Genomic DNA, 24,516 nt, shown 5'->3' with positions numbered 1-24,516 from the left:
CGTAATCCACTCTCACAAATATCAAAACAAAGACTGGCACGCGAATGAAGTCCTTCCAATTGAGCAGCAGTGACCATGAAATCATCGCCTCCTCACCCCCCCAACGACCACATCCCACCCTGCTCCCGGAAACGGTAGTTGAATCCACCGCTGCAATTCTGTCCACTGCACCGGTTTGACCATGCTGCCTCCTCCTAGCTCATTTCGAAGTTCGCCGATCGCATCCCCACCGCTCGACGCTTGCACCTTGTTCACCAGCTCCATAAAATCCTTCTTGGCTGATGCAGCGGCTGGATGGCCTCCTCCAAGTTTGCCCGTCAACTTTCCAATCGTCGAACGTGCACGTTCACCTTCCGCAACAGTCGAGTACGATCCAGCAGCAAAGGGCTTCTGCTTAGTCGACACCAGCACAAAGTCAAGCGGTGCCAGCGTTGACCGCATCAACGAGCCCAGCAGAAATGCTGTCACCGCCACAGCCAGCAGCGTCGAGAAGCGGAATTGCGTCTCGGAGCTAAACAGCGATCCCAGCGCAGACGCGCTGCCCTTGGCAAGCTGCGCCACCGTGTTGCCCGCACTAGCCGCCACTTCGGCCACCACTTCGCCCGCAGACCCTGCTCGGTCTTTGGCCTCTGCCTCCGCTCCCGCCTTGTCCGCACCGCCTGCTGATCCCGCTGCTACATCGCCCTTGTGCTCTCCCGCCTTGCCGCCATGTTTGGCTCGGTCCTTTTCAGCGAGCGCTTCGGCATTGGTCTTGGCCGACGAAGAGGATGCGACGCTGCTGCCGCGTGCTGTGACTGACGAGACCGATGTCAGCGAAGATGCGAGCGCCGAGCCGGTCCCCAGACGAGACAGAGGGTAGGAGCCAAACATACTCATGATCTGAGCTCCCGCTGAGGCAGGCACCGACGGAGTGCTCGAGCGCGACGGAGGCGCTGAGCCCGCCGCTGACCCGTTAGCGGTGCCTGCACCCGAAGACGGGGCGAGTGATGCCGTTTGTTTGGCGTTCTTGTCTGCAGAGGCAGCTCCTGCTGAAGAGCTTCCGGCCCCCGTCGTAGCTTTGCCTGAGCCTGTCGCTCCCGCGCCGCTGCTGCTACTCGTCTTCGAACTTTTCGGATCGCTCGCTCCAACTCCGTTTGCAGATACCTCGTTCGCTTCCAATAGCTCCCTTCTGGTCGCGATAGGTCGACGCAGAGCCGCGGGCAGTCGTACGTCTTCGCGCGAAGAAGAAGACATTGCTTCTCCTGCCGACTTCCGTCCCGACTTGGGCCGAGGAGGCGCGACCCTTTTGAGCTGCGTCATAGGCTCTACACCGATCTGTTCCTTCTGCAGCATCGCCGACGTCTGGTTGACATGGACAATGTCCAGCTGCGAGTCACCGCTGCGCACAGTAACCTTGCCCGTTGGTGTCGCAAACGCCGACACGCTGCCAGTCGAGTCTTTGGACGTCGAAGCAGCCCCCCCTGCGTCCGCGCTGTCGCTCTTGAGTGGTTTGACGACCATACGCAGCATAGCACCTCGCTGCAGCAGTGAAGTGTACCACGCAGGAACGTCAGGTGCCTTGGACCCAGTCAGCGGATCCTCTACCGGCTCGAGGAAGGGGGTCGTCGGAACTGTGACTCGCACCAGATGCTTGCGTGGACGAGCCGATGGGTCGAGTGTAGCCGCAAGCACCGCGCTGGGAGGCAAGTCGTAGACTCGCAGCTGCACAGGCAGATCCTTCGACTCAGGTGATGCCATCTTAAGCGACAGCGCAAGTCCCTTGTTGCCTACCATGCTCTCCCCTGCCGTTGCACTGCCCGGTTTGCTGTTCCGCACCGTGGAACCGTCATTGGGCGTAGCAGGCCTTTCGAGCGCTGAATCACCAGACGTCGGTGGAATAGGTGCCGCGGCCGTCGCGCTAACAGGGACAAACTCGGAAAACACCTGAACGTCGTAGCCTTTATGATAGTGTCGGAGCTCGATCTCAACCTCCATCAGGATCAAGTCTGTGGCGTTACGAGAGTCTGTGTGGATGGAGCTGGGACGACGGCGGATGGTGGAGGTGGTGCTGGCAGCAGATGTGCTGGCGATCGAATGCATGCTGGTGGCTCGCGACAGGCCCGAGTCCTGCTCTCCGCTCGAATTAATTGGTGGCGCTGCAGACGACAGCAGGGGCGTACCGGGCGCAGCATTGATGGCCTGCGTAAGCTTTTCGGCGACGCCCTTTGTCAGAGAGGCGTCTGAATTGCGCGCGGGACGGCCTTTGCCCTGAGGTACAATGTCAGCAGCAGGTAAGAGTCCGGGCACCTGTCCCAAGCCAGCTTGTGGCGTGCTACGATGCATGCTCACGGCCACGTAAGTCCGTGTCGAAGAATCAAAACTGGTTGAGATGAAAAGATTCTTGCGATCTGGGTCATTCATCGACCAGACGAGGCCCTGGTCTTCATCCCTGCCATCACCAAGCACCTGCAGACAGGGCGGTGGAGTCTTGACGGATGGGATGGAACCTCTGGCTTTGAGATACTCCTCGATGAGCAGCACTGACCTCGGCAGAGTCGCGTTCCACATGGTATTGACAGCGATAGGCAAGCTGCCTGCGTAGTCGACAGCCACAACATGCGTGCATCTCGTCGACGGAATCTGGAAACTCGTAGAGCTGTAAGGATCCAGCGTCTCCAGAATCCATCCGTCGATCAGCACTTTACCCAATGGCAATCCAGCTGGATTGATGCGGTCCATCGCGAATGGCGAGTTCTGCTGTGGGAACGACGCTGAGGCGTGAAAGTACACAGCTGGTCCAGACCAGGAAGAAGCTGAGCTGGATATCACACCTTCCCCTGGGCTGGTCGCACCAAGGCCGGACGGTGGCACTCCGCGTGCGGTCAAGCTGGCAAGATGGAAAGCGCGGCCTCGGAAGGGGAAGCTGGCCTTGGTGGTGATGAACGAAGTGAAAGAGCCATCGCCGTAGCTTTCCAGCAGAGTGGTCGAATCGACCTTGTCATCCCACTGCTTACGACTGTGAGGATTCGACACCAAGTCCAACAGGTCTTCGGCTGATAACCCCTGCACCACCTTGTCGCCGCGCTGAACAAGCACTGTGCTCGAGATCGACTCCATGAGTCTTCGTCGCACGTAGAGGCCGTTGCGTTCCGTTACGAGAGCCCACCCAACAGGCGCGCCCGCCGGGTCAGGAGAGCGATCGGCATGAATTCGTCGAAGCAGAAAGAGAACATCAAGGGCACATGTCATGGGTTGGCGTGGCGTTTCGTCGGAAAAAGGTGCGGCAGCGACGGTGTTCGGCGCGGATGGAGTCGACGCTTGTCGACCACCTTCCCGAGGGTGGGCTGAGTCGTCACTCGATGGAGCAGCTCCCGAAGCGCTTCCATCGTTTTCGCCGACATCGGCACCATTTGTAGCCGAAGGATGCAGCTGGGACACTTGCTGGTTTGTTGCAGCCCCAGTCGACGTAGCTGATGTCGCTGACGCGTTGCCCTCGGCGCTTCCAGACTTGCTCAGTGCGACAGAGCCCTCTGTTGTCTTGCGAGTTGGATGGAGCAGATCGAGAGGCACACGTTGAGGTTTCGAGCGCTTTTGGCGGCTTAGCTGCTGCACCTCTTCGTCGTTGAGCTGATCCACGTCCACCTTGATGCTAGCTCCGTTAACGTGCACAGTTCCCTTTTCGCGTGAATTGCCTCGACGAATGGTGATGCGCGCCGAATCGTCTTCCAGGGAGGCAGCCGCATGCTCGATCGTGAGCCAAAGCCCACCTCCACCCTGTGAGAGCTTGTGGCGCCGGAGGCACGAGATCGAGATGGGGGGAGGATCGACGACCATATCGAGCGAGCTGGCCCACGTCTCGATGTCGCAGCGGATCTCGCATTCCACGTGAGGAGCATCGTTCAGGTCCTCGTCCGGAGAGGCATCGGATGCATACTCGAGGCGGAAAGTGGCTTTGTCAAGGTCGTAGCGGGACACTTTAGTCTTGGCTCCCAACATGCGCGTCAGAACGGGAGGACCTCCAAACTTGATGGTGTACTCGCCAACACCCGCGACGGCGCTCACCATGGCGGCAGGGGTGGCTGACTTGCTCGTCCAGCCTTTGGGATCGGATTGTTCGAGCATGGTGACGTGCACCGTTGTAGGTGACAGCGCCTCGATGGACCATCCGCGCAGGTCAATCTGCGTTCGGATGGTGCCAGCCTCAACCTGCGGAATAATCGGAAACTGAGCGCGATCGTCAGTGGAGAAAGAAAAGATGTGCACTGACGTGGGTGCCTTGTAAGCCGTCTGGATGACGATCGTCTCGCGTGCACTGACTGGCCAGCTAGGCTTGCTCTTTGTATGCCAGAGCGAACTCAGCTCGTTAATGTCGGTGAGGAGTGTTGCATCGTCGAGCGTCTTGTCCCAGTAAGCGCGTGCGCCCGGGTTGCCGATGGTGGAGAAGAGGTCCCAGACGCTGACGCCGACAAAAGTGGCCTCGGCGCGGTAGACGACGAGGGTGGGGTCGATCGAGTCGAGTTGGGTGACAGTGACGCCTTTCATGTCGCTGATGGGCTTCCACTTGGCCTCGGGTTCTTGGAGCAGGCTGGTGAAATAGATGTAGTTGCGGCGAATCTGCGAGTTGATCTGGTGCGCGAATCCAAGGTTGGGGGTTCCTGTGCGCGAGGCGTTGGCCGCGTTGCCCGCAGTATGGGTTGCACTCACGGACGCGGCGCTGCCTGTAGATGTGGTGGCGACGCTGATGCCCGAAATGCTGGCCGTATCCTCGAGCAGAGGCTGTGCAAGAGAGGCTGGTGTGCGTGGCTCAACCTGTGTCACAGGCAGAGACTCGTCGTTGAGTTTGAGATTGCTACTCGCCACGACTCTTTGTATCTTGACTTTGATTCGGACCAGCTCCTCTGCGTCTCGGAGCTGCTCGTGGCGGATCGCAAGGACTGTGTACTGGGAGTCTGGCGATCTTTCTGCTGTAGCACGCCATGAAGAGGTAGTGTCGGTGGCGAGTTCAGAAGTATCCGGTCTGGAGACCGTGGCTGCTTGGCCTTTGACCTCAACCCTAACATCCCATCCTTCGGAAGCCGGCAGACAGAATTCGACGGCGGCTTCGAGCTTCCTGCGTGAGCGTAGCAGGTGGAGCGTATCGAGGTCCTTTTCTGCCCGATCCTCAGCTTCACGAGCGACTGCATCTTGGACGATGATGGCGTATTCGGTTGCAAGCGTATCTCGTGTGGGATCAAAGTTGTTGGAGAGGAGTTCGACGCAGCTGCCGTAGTTCCTAAGCAGGGGAATCTTTTCACTGCTCTCGCGGACATGATTGAGAAGGCCTTTGATGAGCTCAGGTAGATGCATGCCAAGGCCGCCGGTGGGCATGCCCATCCAAGCTCCTCTAAGGTCCCACGACCAGAACACGGTGACCTTGATGCGCGGAGATGAACGATACGAAGACGTAGATGTGGCAGGCGTCGACGTAGTGGAGGAAGCTGTGGCGCCATCTGGCGGAAGCACTTGCACACACCAGGCCATGAGGTGGACGTGAGACCGCACGCAAGGTGGGGCTGGACGGAGGTAAGAGGGTGCATCTGGCGAGCGTGGCAACGAGGTGGCGATGTCGATAAGCGTTGAGTCATCGGCGAGCGTCCTATTGATGACGATCGCATCTCTCGGGCTAGCTGGCCAACCTAGTCGATACTGGACCTTGTTAATGCGGGTGATGGGGTCGAGCTGTTCGACCAGCTCTGCTGACTGCACGAGTCGATCCCATAAGAAACGAGTCTCGGGCGTCTGGAGCACGGAGCAGAATGCGGTGAGGTCGGCAGCGCCTTCGTAGGCCACCTCGGAGACGGCTCTGTAGATGTCGGGGCCTTTTGCGCTCTTGCGATGAACAGCCACATGATCGGGCCGAAAGCGTCCAAGACGAAACGGTGAGATGGATGCCGAGTGCTTGAATGGTTCCGACGCAATTGGCGAGGAAGAGCTCGAGTCGTAGCGAGCAGTCACGTCCTCAATCGATTCAACATGGCGCAAAGAGGATGATTCGCGCGCCTTGCCCCTGGTCGCGCCTCCTTTCGGTGTCAAGGATGTGGCCACAGCGTGGGATGATGATGATGATGTGGAAGTACTCGGAAAGGTCGAGGGCGATGCATTGTTGGGTGTTGCCGGAGTGCTTCCGACAAGGCTGACCGGCTTCCATGATTTGGACGACGATTCGGCGACAAGGCTGCGAAAGTTGTCGAGCGCCTCGTCGAGAGCAGCGAGCCATTGCGCCTTTGACTTTTGTAGTGAGGATGCATCATCCATCGTGTTGGGCTCCGAACGTCGACAAGCACAAGCCTAGCGAGGGCAGCAATATTGGAGAAGCCGACAGATCAGACACAGCTGTGTGGTAGGTCGCTGGATGCTCTACTTGGCGCTTTACATAGCTCGATGCGCTTCAGGTGTGCATGTCTGCTAGGGTCGATCCATCGGCTCGTTCCGAGAGGTGACGAAATGGGCTGGAAACGCGGCTGCCCCGACAATGGCCAAATGCAGACCAAAAGCAGATCAGGGGTGAACAGTATTGCTAGGATGGTGCGAGGTGAGGGAAGCGAGGGGAGTGAAGCGATTGACTGAGCTTCAAGAGGTGTTGTCCGTTTGTGCATGTGTGTCGTGCACGGCTCAGCAGCGAACAACACTTGAAAGTCTCAAAAGGCACACACACACACGCCGCACCTTTGTCTTGCAAAACAGTCTCGAATGCGAATGCCGGAAAAATGGTCTTTCGCGAGTGTCTTTGGCTGCGTCAGATGTTTTGAGTTGCCGCATTCTACCAACCACGGCTTTCGCAATCAATCGACAGCCCAGTCATTCATACTGCGATCCTTGCTTTGCTTTTACATCGCTGTCGTTCTCTACACAACACCTCGTTCTCGGCGCCGAGTTCGACCCTGTTACTCTGAGATGCGGGTGACAGCCTCAGGATGGTCAAGCAGTGGCCCCAGCTTTTTCAGCTTTTTTGAATGCCCTTCGAGGACGTCACGACAAACTTACAAATGCGGATCAACAAAGTGGCATCGCACAGAAACACTGCTCTTACGCCTCGCCTCCACCTTCTGATCCTGGAGCAATCATTGTGGGTTGTGTGCTAAGTGGGTCTAACATGTATCAGAATTGCTTCGTCCCATCAGAGTCACGAATGGAACCGCTTGGCTTTCTTTTGGCAGACGAGCAGGTTGTTTCTCACCCAAAACAGAGCGGAGATGTCAGTATTGTGCACAACCTGAAAGCGGAGAGAAGTGGGATGCGCATCATCTTGAATGTTCATTATTGCGAGAGTGTATTTACATGTCGAGCAAGCGGGTTTCTGGACAGAAACGCTGAGGAAGTCTTGTTTTACATGCTTGGAAACGCAGCAAGAGCGCGAGCCAAGGAAAAGGCGAGATCGAATGGCTAATAACGACAGCGCAAAAGGGCAGTCGCTCCTAGCGAGTCCCACCAGGCGCGGAACAGATGCACAAATGGCAGGCCTAAGCACGCCAAACGGCAAGGGTCTCTATGCTGGGTCTGATCTTTTACCAGAGCCATCCCGCATCCGACTGCGGGCGGGATCAAGGGTTGAAAGAATGCTAGGGAAAGGAGTGCGTGTTCCGTCCAAAAGATTCGATGCGAGAATTGCGGATGCTAGACAAGGCGAAGGCGGTGCATCAATCTTGATCGTGTTGGTGGTAATCGTCGATGACTCCTCGTGTGGGTATGAAGGGTGACAGCAGTTCAAGTGTGAGCACAAGGGAGAAGATGGAGACAAATGAAAGAGAGGCATTGTCGATGGTAACGCTAGTTGACTCGCTTGATGGGATGCAAGAGCATCGGCGCACGGCACACATTCTCCTTCTCCTTCCATCCCACGTACACCTCTCTGCTATGCGCGCCGTCGTAGTAGAACGAGCTATCTCGCATCACCTTTTCGTTGATCTTCTTGTAGAAATCTGGTCGGTTGATGCGGTTGTGTAGCACCTCGGGCTCCCATACGTGGCGGAAGTAGACCGGATGCGGCACAAACACCCCCTTGAACGGCAGCGGCAGGTTGTGCGTGAAGCCAGCCTCAGGATAGAAGGAGTGGTCATGCGACATGGGCAGCTGCGAGTGCAGCACCAGCGTCGTCGGCCACGCTTCGCAGTGCAGCGATTTCTTGGCTTCGGCGTTGACCACGTTCATGGCCTCGAGCAGAGCACGGCTCATGCGCATGTTGGTGCCGATCGAGGCACGGCGGTCCGTGCTCTGCCCTGGCGGATAGTTCTGCACATCGTACTCCCAGTACCAACCGGAGCCTCGTGGGTCAAAGATGGGGCCAAGTGTGATCAGATCCGCCTCGTCCCCACGTCCGATGGTGAGGCTCGAGTTATCGCGCCAATTGTCTTCCGAGACGGTGACATTGCGAACGAGCCAAGTGTCGTACTTGTCCATGCCCGAGTGGAGTGCCTCGTTTCGCGCATACGCCTCGATGCCCTCGAAGAAGTCGAGGTAGTTGCCAATGTAGCGCACATCCATCTCCCAGTTGTACATGAAGTCGTACTCCTGGTGGTCCAGGTAGAACTTTTGCAACGCCATCAGACACGATCGATACGAGGTCTGCGCAATCATCTTGTTGAGGAACTTTCCGGGTAGGCCAGGGTACAGCGCGCACATCTCATCCTCGGTCCAGAGCTCGACAAGACCCCAGAACTCGCGCGGCACGCTGGATCGCAGCACATTGAGACGGTCCCACTCCGAGGTGAAGACGGCAAGGTGACGCGACTTGACCTCGATGAGGATCCGCACGTCGTAAGGCGTGTTGGGGTTGTTGAGCGAGAGTTCGCTGATGAGCGCCCGCAAGTTGAGAATGTCGTCCTCGCGCCAGGCGTAGCCCTCGTAGGAACGCATGACCACCGCAGTTCGCTTGGTCTCGGGCGTGGTAAAGACGCGTGGACGGCTGCCGCTCGTGTGAGGCTCTTCGGTGGTGGGGAGATTGTGCGGATCAAAGTGGTCGACGCCGCCGGCCATGCCACGGTCGTGGAGACGCTTCTGGTAGCAGTTATCCATGAGAGCACGCCAGTCCGGGTAGCTGGTGGGGCCGAGCTCTTCGCTGAGGACGTTGGCGCGCCACACACGGTCGCGCAGACGGCCTTCCCACTCGCCTTCGCTCATACCCTCGGGTTTGCGCGGGCCATAGAGAGGGTCGACTTTTTCGCGCTTGGACGAGGCGTCGTCCTTGGCGGCTGACGCGGTGCTGGTGGTGCTGTTGGCCTGCAGAGACGACACGGGCTTGGATTTGAGCGGTTTGACGTTGTCGGGGTCATCGTCGTAGTCCTCGGCCTTGGCGAGGTACGATTCGAGCTCCGAGATGTCTTTGCGGTAGGTGATGTTGAGTGCCTCGTCCGAGTACATTTGGTATCTGGAACGGTAAGTCATGCACTTGCCAAAGTCCATGCCGGCGGCTTCGTAGCTTCCGACGAGCGGGATGGGGTGGGAGTCGGGCGTGTCGTAGAGCTCCGCAGGCGCTCGCGGGATGGGAACGCCCTTGGGTCCGAGGCAGGCACCAAACTTGGGCGGAGTAATGGGACGCGACGGCCGCGGGTGGAACGGACTCGAGGAGCTGCCACCCATCTTTTGCGTGCCTGGCACCAGGGGATAGGGGTCAACGCGATAGTAGGTCATCTCTCGCCATTCGGTCGACATGGCACCAAACAGGCCAAATGCAGCCAGCGTGCCAAAGAGCGCGACAAAGATGAGCGTCTTCCATTTGCGCAGCAAGAGGCCGAGCACTCTTTGGACGGATGGCGGGATGCGGATGATGTAGAACCCGCCGAACTTGCCGAGGTTGAGCACAAAGGTGCCTGGCATACCGCCGGGTGAGGGCACGCTGCCGCCGTGTGGAGGAGAGCCTGGCCGACTGGGTGTGCGCGAGCCTGTGGGAGAGTGAGGGAGGTGGTGGAAGCCGTACGGCGGTGGCGCGTTGCCGCCTGAGGAGGAAGAAGATGGCGACATGGACGGAGAGAGAAAGTTGGACTTCTCTGACATGGTCATAACCGATCACCGGTGGGAGTGCAGTAGAGGCGTTCCTCGACCAGAAGCGATTTTAGAAAAGGATGCAGGGTTGCTGTCGATGCGACGTGTAATAGCGAGCATCCAGTACTGGATCGAAGACAGCCTGGACCGAATATGAGGCTGCTTAGAGGCTGTTGCCTGTCGGGACGAATCCGCTACGACAAACGAGTCGGCAAGCCCGTGGTCGTCGTGCGATCGTAAGGGCGTTGTGGAGAACAGGCCACTCTGCCTCGTCGTAAGCCAGCCTGACGTTGATCAAGGCGAATCTTGTGCCGCGAGTAGACTCTGATGTCTGCTGAAAGCCTTCAATCCGTGCGTAAAGATGCTATGTGGAGCAACGAGTAATCGTCGACAATCCCGAGAGGTCGGATGGTGATGCGAGTGGACGACCAAATTGAGACAAAAGAATGGCAAGGTGGTGAGGAGGCGGACGGAGGGAAGAGAAGCGACAGGACAGATGGGGGATGGTGAACACCGACGACGGCCAAATTGAGATCTGCACCGCTTAGACAGAAAGCCCCAGAGAAAGACTGACAGTCGAAAAGGTCAACAGCGAGCGACGCGAAGGTCCGAGTGAGCAACAGCGGCGGAGGCGGCGGCGAGAGAAAAAGAGAGAGAGAGCAAAACGAGAGACCAAGATTGGACGCGGGCTTGCTTTCTGCGTGTGCGTTTGTGCTTGCGTGTGTTTGGCTGGGTCAGTATTGCTGCTTGCTCGCTCTTTCTCCTCTCTCTCTCGCGCGTGCGTACGTGTCTGGGAGAGAAGCCTCGGGGAAGTTGGCGGAACCAGCGTCTGGTACAGTACAGTACAGTACAGTACTGTACAGTACATTCGAGTGGACGCTGCCAAAAACAAAAACATTAATTTTCATTATTCAGTTACCGAGTTTGTGCGTCGGCCAAGCGTGTGCGTGTGTGTGCGTGTCTCTGCCTGTCGGTGCTCGCTGGGAAGCAGCTGCGCGCAGCAGCTTAAGAAGTCGGAACGCTAAAATATAATAGCGCCTCTGGTCAGCAGAAAATGATTTGCCCAAGCAAAGGCAAAGGAGGAAGGAGGGAAGGAGAAAAGAGCTTTTCCCGCTCTGGCGCCGAAATCAAAGGCGGCTGAGCAGTCAGTGAACCGAGTGCAGTTCATTCTCAAAATCGCCATCCTCTGAATCGATTTTTCTGGAACAGCTTTATTTTGAACACAATCTGAGGTAGCAGCGAAAGCCAACGAGGAGCACAGCCATCACACGCCCCGTAGCTCACGATCGGAGAGCAACGCACAGCTTTGTAGACGAGAAGGACGGCAGTCGATTCAGGCAGAATGTGACGCTCGTCTGACCCGCCTTGCCCAACTCACGGCGCATTGACTCATAGAAAGGATGTCAGCCATGGAAGCGCCGAATGATTGTGACGGACGGCGATCGCTCCGATGCTGTTGGTCACAGGCCAAGCAAAACAGGCAGACGTGGAGAAGAGTCGATTTTGTGCTTGAGCTGGTCATCAAAGCTGCACAAGCTGCAAGTCTGCACGTCGTACATCTCGTCGCTGTTCTGCACAGTTTCCATGATCGCTTGCTTGACTTCGACTTCCGTTGGCATGATGTGGAAGGAGGGGTTCAATAGGTTTCTTTCTAGGAATTCCACCACATTGTTGGCTGCTCTGGGGCACTGGAAGACCTGTACCAGAGCCGCCTCCCCTCGCAACCGGTGCTACTGTCATCTTCTGCAGGGCCACTTCGACGGTACGTCGGTGGTCTTCCGTCTGAACTTAAAAACCAAAGGAGGGCTGGAAACCCTCATTGCAGTCTGAACTGCAGGTTGGCAGGCCACTGTCCGCTTTCAGCGAGGCATGTGCCAGGGTCCACAGCAGCTGCTCTCTCGCTGACGCGTGGCATCCTCTGAGGTTGCGTCGCTGGTGCTCACCAGCGGTCGGTACCGAGGCTCGCTTATTGCTGCTCCTGCTAGTAATGGCGTCTTTGGACTCGACAGAAGCGAACAGAAACATGCTTTACATGTACTGCAATTCAGGCTGTTCGTCTCCCTTCCTGTGTCTTTCAGGCAGAATCACGAGTCGGGAGGGTAATGGGCAACCGGCGGGCTAGGAGCAAATCAAGGAGTTTACATTCCTTGCGCAGGACTAGACTCGGTTGGTCTATGCAGTAGCGTCGGAGGAGGTAGTTGGCCACTGAATTGACTAGGATTAATGTTTGTCCTCTCCTTCCGATTTGAGCTGACTTGGCGCGAAAAAGAACACATCCAGTCTCCCACCGACTCTGATCCTCTCTGAGTCGGTGTCTCGCCTGAGCACAGCAGATTTATTAGCTTGAGCAAGCTGCTCGGACGCAGGTGCAGCTGTCAAAGAGTGAGCCTAGCCTAAAAATCATCCACCGTCGCCAAGCCAAACCCAAAAGGCTGCGTGGAATGGAACCCGCTGCGACGCAGGGTTTCCGCGGTCCTTGCTGCAGCTCCAGCTCGGGCTCCAGCTGCTTGCTGGCATTGCATAACACGACGATTGGGATCTTCTCTCGGCATATGCTTGCTGGTCAAAGACGTGACGACCGCGTCGATCAGTCCCGATGTCCTTCAGAAGTGCTTGGCAAGCGCAGATGTCGGAATCGGAGAGCCATCGAAGTTCAGTAGGAGTGCGTGCCTAAAACAATACTCTAATTTTTTGACTGTATATATAGCATATTTTTTGCCACCTCGCCAACCTACCGGACATAGCTCAGTTGGAAGTAGCGATGGTTTGTAATTGGAAACCCTAATCCGGTATTAACGGGAAAGCACCATAGGTCGCCGGTTCGATTCCGGCTGTCCGGACGCTTACTTTTTTGGCTTTTTTTTCAAACCCTCTTGTAGCCGGACGCTTCGCCTGCTTTCCACGTGTCCCTGAGCAGCCAACGGCTCGGTGCATCAAGCAACCAGAAACGGTCGGGGTGCGGCAAAAATGGCGGCGCTCGGTGTACAGTATGTCACTCGAGAGCTGTGAACAGAGATCCGACAAGAACCAGACAGATGGCTCCAATGTAAAAAGCGACAAGAAGAACGAAAATGTTCATCGAAAATGGGGTTGCAGTTGTTTATCTCCATCTCCAGTACAGCATGTCTTGTTCTGCCGCATGATTTGTTTGCTCTTGACGCTGTCGTCAGCCCCTGTTGAGGCTTGGACGCCCGACGCGTCTCTGCTGTGACGACCTCTGTCAGAGATGACCTCCGTGATCCTTTTCGTCTGAACATTGCGGCCCCGCATCGCACACGGAAGTTGGCTCGCGTACAGTAACCCCTTTCACGAAACGAAATGTGTGAAGCTTTGTCACCTTGGGAAGCAATGGTTGAGCACGAATCACTGACGAGTTTCACAGGATCGCCTTGCTGCATGCCCGCCGACTGACGACATTTGTCAATGGGCAGACGCGAACCAAATTCGGTACAGCTGGGCTTTGAAATCCGCATTTTCGAGCGTCATTCTAGGCTCACGTTCACAAAAAGTGTTGGTCTCGTTACATTTCACCAGAACCGTCTGAAGTCCTCCACCAACCGGCTGCGCTCTGACACCCAGGCGTTTTCACTTCCCGTCTCGTCTCCCACCATCCCCTTCCAGCTCTGCATCCATTTTCTGCCATCCGATCGCCGCTTCATTTCTCTATCTTCTCTTCGGCGGGACTCGGACGGCCCGGTTCGCGCAGCTGGAAAGAGTAAAACAACGCGACCCGGTCCGCAACAGAGCGAGCAAGTGCGCGGCCACGTAGCAACTATCGGCAGGGCCCGTCCCAAACTTGTCCATACCGACAAATGCAAAGCGCGAGCCGACTCAGCCCAGAGCATTCTACGATCCGTTCAGCCATCTCCAAAGGAGCCATCCCCCTGGAAGCCGACGCGCTCACGCCTCCTCCAGTTTGCTGGGCGATGCGGCCCAGCTGAGTAGCGTCTTCTCACGCCACCTGCTCACCGTACCGAACAGCTTGGCGATCCCAGTGACAGCCCAAAGGCTTACATCTTCTCGAACCAAACCATCGATTCAGCATCCTAGCAATCAGCAAGATCCGGCGACAAGGGCGCTCCAGTCGTCACGTCATGGCGGAACCAGTCATCTTTGGAGGATCGCCCTTGGACCAATATCTGCAGAATGCTGACCAGGCGGAAGGCCAACCCTTCTTGGACGATCTCGACCGCAATGGCGCACCATCACAGTCTTCCATGCCGGGGCTAGGGCTTCATCTAACATCCACCCCGCCTCGCAATTCGTCGACATCAATATCGAGGCGCGGTCACGACCTCGAGTCGCGAGATTCTACACGGTCGCGAGAACCCACCTCCCGAGAAACGGCAACCACAGCTTCTTCTGGATCCAGCCGTAAAGAGGCAGATGATCCTTCGAGGCGGGCACAGTCTAGTGTCATTGCGGACAAAGAAGACCGACACAGCCTTCACTCACTCACGGCTCAGGAACCAGTCTCCAATCCAACGCAAGAGCAAATATTATCGTCTGACTTCGCACCACAGTTAGTGAGCGCCCTCCGCACGCTGATTCGACGTGTTCTCCTTCCGCTGGTGGTCGCGATCGCCCACCGTCTTTTCGGATGGTGGCCAACCAATGCAGCAACCGACCTAGCCAGAGAGGATGCGTCTCGATCGACACAGCGCACCCCCGCCACCGAGACGCTCAACGATGACGACAGCAGCAGCAGCTTCGTGGAACGATTCAAATACGTCATCTGCTCCTCTTTTCTGCTCACACCCACCCTCTCCATCTCCTTTTACGGGTCAAGTCCTCCAGTGCAGATGCCGCACACAAGTAACGACGGAGCCACTGGCGACAAGCGCACCTCGAGCCTTGTACGAGGACGTCGTGCGAGCCCAACCTCAATCCGCAAGCAGTGCTGCGTGGAGCCGGTCAATGCACCCGCTAGAGATGGAGACAGCACCATTGCTGACACTCACGGCCGCCTTCCTCGACTCGACGCGCGGGAACGAACGGCGCGCAATGCCGCATTGCTGTCAGCAGTCTTTCTCATCCCACCCATCAGCGCGTCCTGGCGGCTGTGGTTTTCGACATTGCTTGTGGTTGTGTGTCTGACCTGGGGCTTTGTCGCGCTCCTCAACCACAGCTCATTGGACGAAACGATCGAGTTCACACTCTCGCGCCAGCCCGACATCCATGCAACGGCATCGCCAGTCTCGCTACGTAATTTCGCCATGACCGACGACTGGAGCCATTCAGAAAGAGAAGCTTTACAAACGGCGATCCTTCGTGATGTCTCAAATCTCATCAAAGCTGCGCAGGATTTTGACGTCTCCGTCAACAAAGCTATCAGTGCCATCCAAGAGGTCGAGATCGTGTCGCGCGGCTACAAGCTCACACATCCGCTCCCTCCAATCTCGAGGATCGAAGCGGCATCCGGTTGGTCCACTGTTGTCTCTCCAAATGGGCAACGTCGATCGATGACAGCCGCGTCCGGGCAAGCCAACGGCAAGCTGGGTCGTTCGCTTTCGAGTGGAGGAAACGGCGCGCCAACCATAAGAAGGCATGCACAGCGCCCGCTGTCCCTGAGCCTGTCCAACGGACGCACGTCTCCGATGGACCGTGCGTCCGGACGCGCATCGCCAGGTGTCTTGTTTGAAGCTGGTGAAGTGGATCACATACAAAAGCTGCTCGCAGAACAGAGCACAGCGCCTTTCGCAGACGGCAGAGCGGTTCCACACAGAGCGCCACAGAGACTGATCGACCTGCGCAAAACTCTGGTCGCGGCCCTCGAAGGAGTCGGCGTCACCTTCACCTCCTCGAATGCCTCACTGCAAATCCTTGCCGACGCGGAGGAGCTAGCTATGCTCCATGACCTGTACGCTCTCGATGCAAGCCCACAAGACGACGTTGACGATGCGGACGTGTCGCATGCTTGGTCACATGCTGACACGTCAGCCATCTCCGAAAGCTCTCCCGACCTCGAGCATGATCGCAAGCCATGGGTCGCGACCACACCCCGCAACTTTGGCAGCAATGTCCGAGCAGCCGAGCTGGCGGGGTACACTGACCTGGCCTGGCGGTCGGATCTCAGCCCGCAGGCGTCGCTCAATCACAAGAGGCTCTCGCTCGTTTCGGATGCAAGCTCTGTCCTCGATCGGCATCCTCGTGCACCATCTTCCCTGTCCCGCCGCAGCAGTCTGGTCTCGGAATCGGGCAAGCTGGCCAGCTACCGATCACCAAGATTCAACTACGTGTCTGAACAGGCTACGGGCGCATCTGGCCCCAACGAATCCGCCGCTGCAAAGCGTCTCAGCTACATTTCCAACTCCAACTCATCCTTTGCGTCCGGCTCATTCGACACTCGGTCGCCCGTGATGCGCAATTCGTCTGTCGTGTCATCTGCCTTCACACCGCCGCAGTCCTCTGCTCAGACTTACTCGTCGGCAACCAGTCCGCGATCCAGAGCAACCAAGCGCAGTTCCATTCTCGGGCCCAACTCGATCTTTGCGCAGCTCGATCCTCCCCTGACTGCTATAAGCAGCACGAAGTCGGCCGAACCCTTGTCGCTGATGAGCATCAAGGCCAAGTTCGAGTGGATGCACCGGGCGCGACGACGCTGGCTCTGCCACCTCCTGGCGTTGCATCTCAAGATGCGTGGTTGTGTCGATTTAACCACGGGCGAAAACTTGCCTTGCGACGAGTATTGGATTGCGGCTCGCTCGACAATCGAATCGGCAAGTTCCGCGATGCGAGCACAGAACAAGATTGTGAAAGAGATCGTGGAAAAGGAGATGGGCCTTGACTTCTTGCGGACGTCTCGAGGCGAAGCGCCTGTTGTCCAGGGACGCCAGGATGCGAGGCCCGAATCCCAAGGCGAACGTCTTGCGGTTCCTGTTGTAGATGCTAACAGCCACTCAGTGGTGGGTCACCCGGGCATGGAAGATCGGCTCCATGCCATGATGCTCTCGCTGCGGTCCTTGCAGTCCAAGATAAGAGTCTGCGCCGAGGACATTCGGGTCAAGGCGCCCTCAGGTCTGCACGGCGTCGAGAACGGGCGATCTGAACGAGTTGTTTCGCTATCAGCGGAGGCTGGCGACGATGCTGCCACTGCTCTGCAACTGGAAAGAACAATCGAATCGATGCGTGATGACCTTCTCGGCCTATCCGCCGAGTGGGAAGCAACAGTGAAGCTCATCCACAAGGAGAAACGCCGTTCACCGAGTCCACACCCGAGCACGGATCTCGAGGCAGACGTCTCAAAGTCGAACGCTGCTCGCGAACTTGAGTCGCCGCTCGAGGCGGACGAGGACGCGACCAATCCTTTGGGCGGAAAAGATGGCGGAAGCAAGGCGTTCTCTGACGAAGTGCTGCCCCTGTCGCGCCGACAAGCTCAAGAAGGCGATCGCAACGACACGAGCGACAACGAGGACGACAGCGACCTTGCAGTCCTGCTGCTGAACTCCACCTCGCCCAATTCCCTTCCGCCACCGGGCCTGGAGCAGGTCTTCGAGAGTATTGCAGGTATGGCGGGGCTGTCTGGACTAGGAACGGGTGGAACGAAGCTGAGCCGCGCCGAACGGATCGAGCAGACTCGGCTGCAAAGACAGCAGGAGCAGGAAAGTCGGGCACTGGCGAAGGCTTCGCAGCGACACTCGATGGATCCGTCTGGCATGATGTCGGAGCTCAACGATGTCATCTCTACACGCAAAGCCGTCCGAGATCAGCGTCATCAGTCCGCTCTCCCGCTTTCCGCAGCAATGACCAATGGCCCCTCCGCCTCCTCTGCACAGAAAGCATCTGCACCACTCTTTGAAGCACAGCCGGCTCTGGCATTGGGCTCTCCGCTCGATCTGGGCTCAGCAGGCCGCGAAGGGGTGTTTGGAGCGTCTCACAGCTTTGTCGATGACCATGCCATGCCGCGAAGGTCTCTCTCGTCGCTCGATCTGGCGCGTGCACGAGCATTGCAGGCGCTAGAAGCTCGAAGCCCCTCCGTAGCGTCATCTGCGTCCGTTTCTTTTGACAGCGGCGACGAGAGCCAATCGAGACGCTCCGAGGACTTCTCATTTGAGCCCACCGCGCTCGAGTCGGTGCCCGAAAACGACGCGGCGACAGAGGCGCTGTTGACAACCATTCCCAACCCCAGCGAGTCACCTTTGGCTGCGTGGGACTCGGGCTCACGAAAGTCGACGCCGAAAGCGTCGCAGGTACCACTGTCCACTTCGGATGCTACGCCGGTTCCCGATAGCCCGTTCGACTTGGGAGCGCAGGTGGCAGCGTACGCTCGACGAAAGAAGGCAGCCAGGGCGCAGGCTGCGGCCATGCAGGCATCGGGGTCCGAGTCGAGCATGTCGTCGTCGCTTGTCTCAAGCAATCACGAATCGTAGGGGCCTCTTTAAAAGAGGCGTTGATGACCCTTTACTTAGTTTATCTCTTGTCACCATTTAATCTGATCAGGTTCCATCCAGGAGCATGTCGTACTTTGGTCGTTGCGTGTCGATGAGCTCACACTTCATGTCAGATCGAAGAGAGCGAGGCCTTATCCTTGCACAGGCATGCTCGACGTGCGAGATCGGACTGACCCGGGAGGCATTGTTATACAGTACAGGGTGGATTGTGTAATACGTTGAGCGAAGATCAGCTGGTGGGCTGGATCTGGATGTCTTCGATGCGAAGGCGGGTGTATGGCTGTTTGTGCTGCACGGTCTTTTTGTAGCCCTTTCTGCGCTTCTTCTTGACGATCTTCTCAAGAGCGCCTTTGGTGTTTTCAGCGACGACGGCGGTGATCTTGATGGCGGAGGCGGGCAAGCTGGCGCCAATATGGGCGAGACCGTTAGGGAGCAGCCTCGACGACCATGTGTTTGCGAGAGGCAGGAGCGGGCCGCGTCCGGCCGCAGCCGCCGCATCTTCGGCAACGAGCCGTGTGAAGAGACGTCTGGACTGAGGAGCTACGGCGGGCGATATGCCGTGCAACGTGGTAGAGTTGGAAGGGGTCGCTGAGGGGTGTGGAGAGGCCAGGTCGACGGCAGACGAGATGCGGCGCGTGTTGAGCGTATCCTGTGCACGAAGCGTGTAGTCTCGAGACCCGATCTCGTGCACCTTGTCGAGCACGAGCACATCGCCTACCTGCACATCCCGCAGTCTCGGCACCGTAACCAGGTCGCCCTTGGAGACGAGGTATGCGCGTCCGGTGATAGAAGCGACCGCGTAGTGGTTGGGCTGCGACTTGAGCAGGCTAAGCGCTTGTGCGTTCGAGTCGATCGATTCGGCGATGGGAGGAAGCGTCGACGTAGAAGGTCCGGCCGTTGCTGTGGTTGCCGCTGAAGAGGCGGTAGATGAGGATGCTCCAATGTTTCTGGTGCAGACGAAGGAGAGGGCAGGTGATGCGACCTGCTTGGCCTTGCCCTTGAAGGCAGGGCTGGAGACCGCGTATAGCGACGTCCTGAGCGTGTTCATCATCTTGGTTGCAGCGAAAGGCACGTATGAATGGTAGAGAATGACAACGACCGACGACCACGATGATGTCGAAAGTGTAAGAGTCTGGTCGAGTGAAGTTGCTGCTGCGAAAACAAAAAGTGGAAACGTACATTTAATGGCTTTCTTCCACTCGCACGAAAAGGCCGTCGAATTTTCGTGGACCAAAACCTAAGCTCAAGGTGAACCACACAGTCTTCTCTCCTGCCTAATCCAAGTGATCGGCTTGTGCCCATTACCAAGCATGGTCGCACCATTGACTGCTAGACTAGCTATGACCACATGTCGATTCACTATTGTTACGATACTTTAAAGGTAGGAACAGACGCCAAAGGCACATAGAGAGGGTAAGAATATACGGCGTTGATGTGGTGGTGGACTTGCAGCCTGTGTGCAACGTCCTTTTTGGGCCTTGATTCAAGTGCCTATCGGTAGAGGACGGAACGGTCGTTTCCTCTCACACGCCTTTGAGCGGAGAGTGGACGGGATCGATCATCAGGAGGCGGCCCGGGCACAGAAGGCCCACAGACGCGCTCTCCAAAGAAAAGCCCTCGGATCCGTGCGGTTGACTTCAAATCGTTTTTCTTTTTCTCGAAATGGGTACCCTTCACGAAGAGGCGGAGGAAGAGCGGTTTTGTATTCGAGAACCAGCAATGTTCGACGATTGTATTCATTGGCAGTCGAAAGAAACAATTCAAACGAGAAGAAATCGATGCCTTCCTCTCGAAAGCCGCCGCGTCCACCCTCCTCTTTTGGGTCGGGTTGAATGAATGATCCGACCAATCCGCTTCGAAGCTGGCTCGGCCACTGATCCAGTGCCCACAAGCGAATTCAAGATCGAAAGGCCAGAGAGCCAGGCAAGACGGTCTTTGCAAAAGAGCCAGAAGAACGTTTTTGCAACAGCGTGTGTCTCTGCCTGCCTGTCCGGTCTGAGCGCAAAAGCAAGGCTTGGAGGCCAGTCTCTTGTTGTGTCTGTGTGGTGATCTCCCTCCGGCCAGTCTCTGCTCGCCTTCGCCCAGTTTTCTCGTCTCGTCTCACACAGCTGGCTCGCCCACGCTCTTGCCCAGCATCGACGATTCTTCTCACTCGCTCTGGCCTCTCCTTCCTCTCTGCTCTCTCTCCCTACCACCTCTCACTAACCTCCCCTCGCCATCGTCCCCCTCCTTTCTCAAAGTAGCCGCGATGCTCTCTCGTTCCGTCGGCATTGCCACCGCCAACCTCGCCCGATCGGCCGCCGTCCCTGTGGTACGTATATCTTCTTTCACCCAGTCGTGCTGTGCATCCGCAACGAGGGCTTGGAGCTAGACGACAGAAAGGGAAAAAGCGTGGAGCAGCCCTTCCTCACGAACGATCAATGTACATCTACGACAGCATCTACATATACATTACAGCAGCATATCAACAACAACGACACATCAGCAGTCGACAACGTGTGCAGGTTCTGTTGGACGATGTAATCTGCACTCGGCATCTGCACGCACGCCTTTAGATATCCATGATCAAGCGAGGGAGTCTGCATGACTTATAAGCACATCGCTACCATGAGCAGTATCAGCAGAGCGCTGCATTCGAAACATCATCTGGCGATCACCAGGTTTAGTTCGAGCAAGAGGAATCGTCCAACACGGCCCAAGGTCTCGGTCCTACTTTGCACCTCCAGCACAACGCTTTACTCGGCACATCAATGGCAGCCTCTTTCGCCATATTAGCTCGAGAAATTCACTCGACAGCATCAACCTGATCCCACATCTCGACCTCGTCTCGGTCCTCGTTGCACACACATGCTCCCTCGTCGACTCTTGGCGGACACTCATCAACCTCCTCGAATTGTGTCACTGACTTTCTCACTTTCCACTCTAACCTTCTTTCACCTGCAACAGGCCCGCCGATCGGTTGCCAACGCCGTCCGCACCTACGCCACCGCCAAGCCTGGTAAGTGTTCCTGTCTACTTCATAAAACATTTGCCCACCAAGAAAAATCTCTAACGACCAACGGATCGCTAACCACTGCCGATGCTTCCCCCTTCCCTTCGACCAACCTCCCCGTTTATTCCCTGCGTACCAAAATTTTGTCCCCCTTCTACAGCCGCTTCCGAGGTCAGCTCCATCCTTGAGCAGCGCATCTCGGGCGCTTCCGCCGGCGGTGATGTTCAGGAGACCGGTCGTGTCCTCACCATCGGTGACGGTATCGCCCGTGTCTACGGTCTCCGCAACGTCATGGCCGAAGAGATGGTTGAGTTCTCGTCCGGTGTCCGCGGCATGGCTCTTAACCTCGAGGCCGACAACGTCGGTGTCTCCATCTTCGGTTCGGACCGTCTCATCCGTGAGGGTGACACTGTCAAGCGTACCGGCCAGATCGTCGACGTCCCCGTCGGCCCTGGTCTGCTCGGCCGTGTCGTCGATGCCCTCGGTAACCCAATCGACGGCAAGGGACCCATCGACGCCGCCGAGCGTCGCCGTGCCTCGCTCAAGGCTCCCGGTATTCTTCCCCGTAAGTCGGTCAACCAGCCCATGCAGACTGGTATCAAGCCCATCGACGCCATGGTCCCTATCGGACGTGGTCAGCGTGAGCTGATCATTGGTGACCGTCAGACCGGTAAGACCGCCGTCGCCATCGACACCATCCTCAACCAGAAGCGATGGAACGACGGCCAGGACGAAACCAAGAAGCTCTACTGTGTCTACGTCGCCATCGGCCAGAAGCGTTCCACCGTCGCCCAGCTCGTCAAGGTCCTCGAGGAGAACGACGCTATGAAGTACACCATCATCGTTGCCGCCACCGCCTCGGAGGCCGCTCCCCTCCAGTACCTTGCTCCCTTCTCGGGATGCGCCATCGGCGAGTGGTTCCGTGACAACGGCAAGCACGCCCTCATCATCTACGACGACTTGTCCAAGCAGGCCGTCGCCTACCGTCAGATGTCGCTGCTGCTCCGTCGTCCCCCCGGTCGTGAGGCCTACCCCGGTGACGTTTTCTACCTGCACTCGCGTCTCCTCGAGCGTGCTGCCAAGATGAACGACAGCTACGGCGGTGGTTCGCTCACCGCCCTTCCCGTCATTGAGACCCAGGGTGGTGACGTGTCCGCTTTCATTCCCACCAACGTCATTTCCATCACTGACGGTCAGGTCTACCTCGAGTCGGAGCTCTTCTTCAAGGGTGTTCGTCCCGCTATCAACGTAGGTCTTTCCGTCTCGCGTGTCGGTTCGGCTGCCCAGTCCAAGCTGTACAAGTCGGTCTCTGGTTCGCTCAAGCTCTCGCTCGCCCAGTACCGTGAGCTTGCCGCTTTCGCCCAGTTCGGTTCCGATTTGGACGCTGCCACCCGCTCCACCCTGAACCGTGGTGTCCGTCTTGTGGAGCTGCTCAAGCAGCCCCAGTTCGTGCCCATGGCCACCGAGGTGCAGATCCCCATCATCTACGCCGGTGTCAACGGTCTCGTCGACGACATCCCCGCCGACCGCATTGTCGAGTGGGAGAGCTCGTTCCGTGAGAAGCTCTCGACCGAGGACGCTCTCCTTTCCGAGATCTCCAAGGGTGTCCCCAGCGAGGAGCTCTTCGGCAAGATGAAGTCGCTCATCACTGAGCACGTCAAGAACTTCCTTGCCTAAACGGGTTTCGTCCCTGTGATAGATTCTGCATGACTTGTTTGGGATCGTGGATTGTGCGCTGCCTGCAGCCTGCTGCCGATCTTAGATGGATGTCATGGAGCGCTTCCTTGGACACGTGACTCGCACCCCCTGGTCAACAGTTGGAGGATCATGGTCGGGGCCGTATGTGCAGGTGATCCCTTCTGCGCTGCGTCTGGCCGTGTACCCTGCTTCGGTGTATATCGAAAACGAAAGAAATCAATACATAGTATCGCTAGATTCTTGAAAGCCTCTTGAGCGAGTCTGTGAGCGAGAATCTGCAGAGATTGTGAGGGAGACCTCGTCGAAGTGTGAGCCTAGTTGGCGTGAAGCTGGGATACTGATGACTCTGACGGTGCAAGACGGTTCGTGCGCTCTGATAGCGGGTGAAAACGTCAATGGAGGGCTGCCAAGCTCACGGCAAACCGTAGCAACGACAGTCACGACCACAATAGCAAGGCAAGAGAGTGGATCGAAGCCTTTTAGGAGAGCAGCCCCGTCTCGCTCAGTCGCTCGCCCTCCATACGCTCACGCTCTTGAGGTTTGGGTTTTGCACATATTTCCGCTGTCACACACCTCGACATCTGTTTTGTGGCTGAGCGAAGAGACAAGCTGATACACGCTCGGTGTCAGTAGAGTCCCGAATCGCTTCGGAGAGGGGGATGGCCAGCTGAAGAGCAAGCAGAGAGGCGGCCTGGCGCGAAAAGTGATCGGCCTTGCTTGTTTGTTTGCTTGCTTGCTTGCTGGAGAGTGGCAGGAAAAAGGCAAATTCCGGAATGCTGCGCGTCATTCATGTCTTGCCTCGCTCTGATTTTGAGCGGCTGCTGAAGCGTGGTCTGACGAAGATCCCAGTTGCAGACGAACGGGCGAATCAAAGAGCCTGCCTCTCTCCTCGAAGTGTTGCTCTCAAGGAATTTACCGCGAAACTCGAGCTGTTGTATGCAGTCATGGTAAAAAGTCGGAGTCCAGTTCAGAGCGAGAGAGAGAGAGAGACAAACAGACAGACTGACTGTGCACGCGCATCAGTCGGGCGAAAATAACACGCCTGCGCCGATAAAAAACACAACAACGGGCGCAGACTGGCTGGTTGGCTCGCTCACTGTTGTGGCTCAGCGCATTTGACTGGAGGTGCAGCAGATCGTCTGCGCTCTGATTTGCGAGCTCGTCTTCTGCGTCTCCACATCCTACGCCTCTTTGTTTCTCCTCCTCCTTCTGCTCGTCCCTATCTACGCTCTCGACGCTCTCTGAAAACTCAACGTTAAAATCGAAGCTCTTCCGTAGACTTATCCGCAGTTCGTTCGACCGAGGCTCGGCGCATCCATTCAGCAGATTGTCCAGGCTGCAGTCAAGTCTCTAATAAATCCGGATCAGGGCCAGCGAGGAACAACAGCTTCTCATCTTCGAGCCAAACACCTACCTACGCTTTTGCGCTCAGCTCTTCTT

At 57.2% G+C, this 24,516-nt stretch overlaps 5 protein-coding genes across 5 annotated transcripts; 2 read left to right on the top strand and 3 right to left on the bottom strand.

Annotated features, from left to right (window-relative positions):
* Nucleotides 1–81: 81 nt before the first annotated feature.
* Nucleotides 82–6,273, bottom strand: EX895_003126 (uncharacterized protein; the record flags this gene model as incomplete). The annotated part of the gene is made up of 1 exon (XM_029883724.1): nucleotides 82–6,273. The coding sequence occupies one exon, from the start codon at nucleotides 6,271–6,273 to the stop codon at nucleotides 82–84; it is 6,192 nt and encodes a 2,063-aa protein (XP_029740015.1).
* A 1,512-nt stretch (nucleotides 6,274–7,785) lies between these two features.
* On the bottom strand, nucleotides 7,786–9,135 carry EX895_003125 (uncharacterized protein; the record flags this gene model as incomplete). Its single annotated transcript, XM_029883723.1, has 1 exon — nucleotides 7,786–9,135. One exon carries the CDS (start codon nucleotides 9,133–9,135, stop codon nucleotides 7,786–7,788), a length of 1,350 nt encoding a protein of 449 aa, XP_029740014.1.
* Nucleotides 9,136–14,090: 4,955 nt separating this feature from the next.
* Nucleotides 14,091–18,365, top strand: EX895_003124 (uncharacterized protein; the record flags this gene model as incomplete). The annotated part of the gene is made up of 1 exon (XM_029883722.1): nucleotides 14,091–18,365. One exon carries the CDS (start codon nucleotides 14,091–14,093, stop codon nucleotides 18,363–18,365), a length of 4,275 nt encoding a protein of 1,424 aa, XP_029740013.1.
* Nucleotides 18,366–18,615: 250 nt separating this feature from the next.
* EX895_003123 (uncharacterized protein) lies at nucleotides 18,616–19,437 on the bottom strand (the record flags this gene model as incomplete). Its single annotated transcript, XM_029883721.1, has 1 exon — nucleotides 18,616–19,437. The coding sequence occupies one exon, from the start codon at nucleotides 19,435–19,437 to the stop codon at nucleotides 18,616–18,618; it is 822 nt and encodes a 273-aa protein (XP_029740012.1).
* A 1,197-nt stretch (nucleotides 19,438–20,634) lies between these two features.
* EX895_003122 (uncharacterized protein) lies at nucleotides 20,635–23,055 on the top strand (the record flags this gene model as incomplete). Its single annotated transcript, XM_029883720.1, has 3 exons — nucleotides 20,635–20,697; nucleotides 21,333–21,384; nucleotides 21,539–23,055. The coding sequence occupies 3 exons, from the start codon at nucleotides 20,635–20,637 to the stop codon at nucleotides 23,053–23,055; spliced, it is 1,632 nt and encodes a 543-aa protein (XP_029740011.1).
* Between the last annotated feature and the right edge of the window lie 1,461 nt (nucleotides 23,056–24,516).

Source organism: Sporisorium graminicola, chromosome SGRAM_19 (assembly GCF_005498985.1).
Source record: "Sporisorium graminicola strain CBS 10092 chromosome SGRAM_19, whole genome shotgun sequence".
Taxonomy (NCBI): domain Eukaryota; kingdom Fungi; phylum Basidiomycota; class Ustilaginomycetes; order Ustilaginales; family Ustilaginaceae; genus Sporisorium; species Sporisorium graminicola.
Note: the sequence above shows the minus strand (reverse complement) of the source record. Positions and strands in the feature narration are given on the sequence as shown.